Genomic DNA, 2100 nt, shown 5'->3' on the forward strand with positions numbered 1-2100 from the left:
ATTTCAGCCATCAAAAAGTTTCACGTTCACTCGAAATTGAAATTTCCATTTTTGAATTTAAATTGAGATTTTTATTTGAAATCGATGTCAAGAGGCAATCGCCCAAAGGGAAACGGGCAGATAGAGCAGGGATTTTGGGAACAGCTCGTAAAAACGATTACCGGGTTAATTATAAATGTTAATTAGTCCGCGATCGATTTGGCCGGTGAATCGAAGCCTGTCTCGAATAATAGACACCAAAATAGAACCACTACCGTGCAGCTGAGACAACAGTTTAGTGTACGCGAGCTCTTCGATCGATCGAGGCGGGATCCAAGTTTCCTGTTTTCCTGTTCTGAAAGTTCCCTCCGAATCTCATCGTCGAACCGCGTGCTTCTTCTTGTTCTTTCTTGAAATACTTCAAATTTGTTAAGCTTCTCAGTGATTTGAAGAACTTTGAAATACTTTGGAGTTGATGTAAAAACCTTTCTGAGAAAAAGAAAAAGATACATCAAACTTTGATAAAGTACTGGTATGTACTTTGTCCAAAGCATCAAAATTGTATAAGTATTAAAGCGTCTAATTGTACCGTAACTTCTTTAAGTCCAAAGATTACTCAAGTCGATCCCCACTTAATGCACCTTCTTGAGCAATCCTCCTCGACTTGAGCTTTACCTCGTCGATCCTAACCGACGTTTTCATCACTGAATCGTTCGCAGAACGGAGAAAGAGGAGGACGTACCACCGATTCCTACGTCCGAGCCGCCCGAGTCCCCGACAGAGACGCAGTTTGCCAACCATCAGATCATCAAAGCTAGGCCGCTGACTCTGAAAAAGGTGCCGGTCTCCGAACAGCCGAAACTCCGTTATGCCAAGTCGAATGTTCACGTGTCGATAAACCGGCGGATTGAGATGCCACCGGCGTTTCTGTTCCCGGAGACCGAGATTCCAGCGGACTTGATGCAAACGGAACAACAGCAACAGCAACAACAGCAGCAGCAGCAGCAGCAGCAGCAACAACAACAACAACAACAACAATTGCAGCAACAGTCACAGATCATCGACACGACGGACAATTGTAAAAAGATCATCAACGAGGATGTGATTAGCAACGAGAAATTGGAAGAGGCGGACATCATCGACGCGTTGAACGTCATCAACATCGAGGACAAGGCGAAGGCGAAAGACTCGGAAAGAAGAAACGAGCTGGAAGTTGATGGGAAGAGCAACGAGGTGATGAGGAGGAAGAAAGGAAATCTCAAGTCGAGCACCGGCAAGGTGAACCTCTCGAGAAGGGTCTCGTTTGATCCTCTGGCGCTTCTGTTGGACGCCAGCCTCGAAGGTGAACTGGAACTGGTAAAGAAAACTGCTAAAGAGGTGGCGAATCCAAGCTCGGCTAACGACGAAGGGATCACCGCGCTTCACAACGCCATTTGTGCCGGTCACCTGGAGATCGTCAAGTTTCTGGTAGAATTTGGCTGCGACGTGAACGCTCAGGACAGTGACGGATGGTAAGATTGGTCGATTTAATTTACGTTGAATTAAATCTCGGATTTGTTCAAATCGATCTTGTCCTGTCGCAGGACACCGTTGCATTGCGCTGCGAGCTGCAATAATTTGTCTATGGTGAGATTCCTGGTGGAGCACGGAGCTTGTATATTCGCCACCACCCTCTCCGATCATGAAACCGCAGCGGAAAAATGCGAGGAGGACGAGGAGGGGTTCGACGGTTGCTCGGAATACTTATACAGTCAGTATATACCGATTTTGAACGGCTGGTAAAATGTTGGCGAATCTCTTAAATCTTGGCGAATTTATCGAGCAATTTCAAGCTTTATACCCGCGCCGCAGGTGTCCAAGAGAAGCTCGGGATAATGAACAACGGCCAGGTGTACGCGGTGTTTGACTACGAGGCACAACACAGCGACGAGCTTAGCCTGAAGAACGGTGATTCCCTGGTTGTTCTTCGAAAGGGCGACGACAACGAGAGGGAGTGGTGGTGGAGCAAACAGGGACACAAGGAAGGCTATGTACCTCGGAATTTACTTGGCGTAAGTTGTTTAAACACCCCCGCGCAAAAAAAGCAAGTCGGAAAACGATTTTTAATTTAAAAAAAAAAAA

At 46.4% G+C, this 2100-nt stretch overlaps 1 protein-coding gene across 1 annotated transcript; it reads left to right on the top strand.

The window, feature by feature from the left end:
- Positions 1-690: 690 nt before the first annotated feature.
- On the top strand, positions 691-2100 carry LOC122528619 (apoptosis-stimulating of p53 protein 2-like; the record flags this gene model as incomplete). The annotated part of the gene is made up of 3 exons (XM_043653940.1): positions 691-1490; positions 1563-1729; positions 1831-2100. Coding segments are annotated over 3 exons (1227 nt in total), but the record flags the coding sequence as incomplete, so codon positions are not given.

The sequence above is a fragment of the Frieseomelitta varia genome, unplaced genomic scaffold, assembly GCF_011392965.1.
Source record: "Frieseomelitta varia isolate USP_RPSP 00005682 unplaced genomic scaffold, Fvar_1.2 scaffold_1250, whole genome shotgun sequence".
NCBI classification, from domain to species: domain Eukaryota; kingdom Metazoa; phylum Arthropoda; class Insecta; order Hymenoptera; family Apidae; genus Frieseomelitta; species Frieseomelitta varia.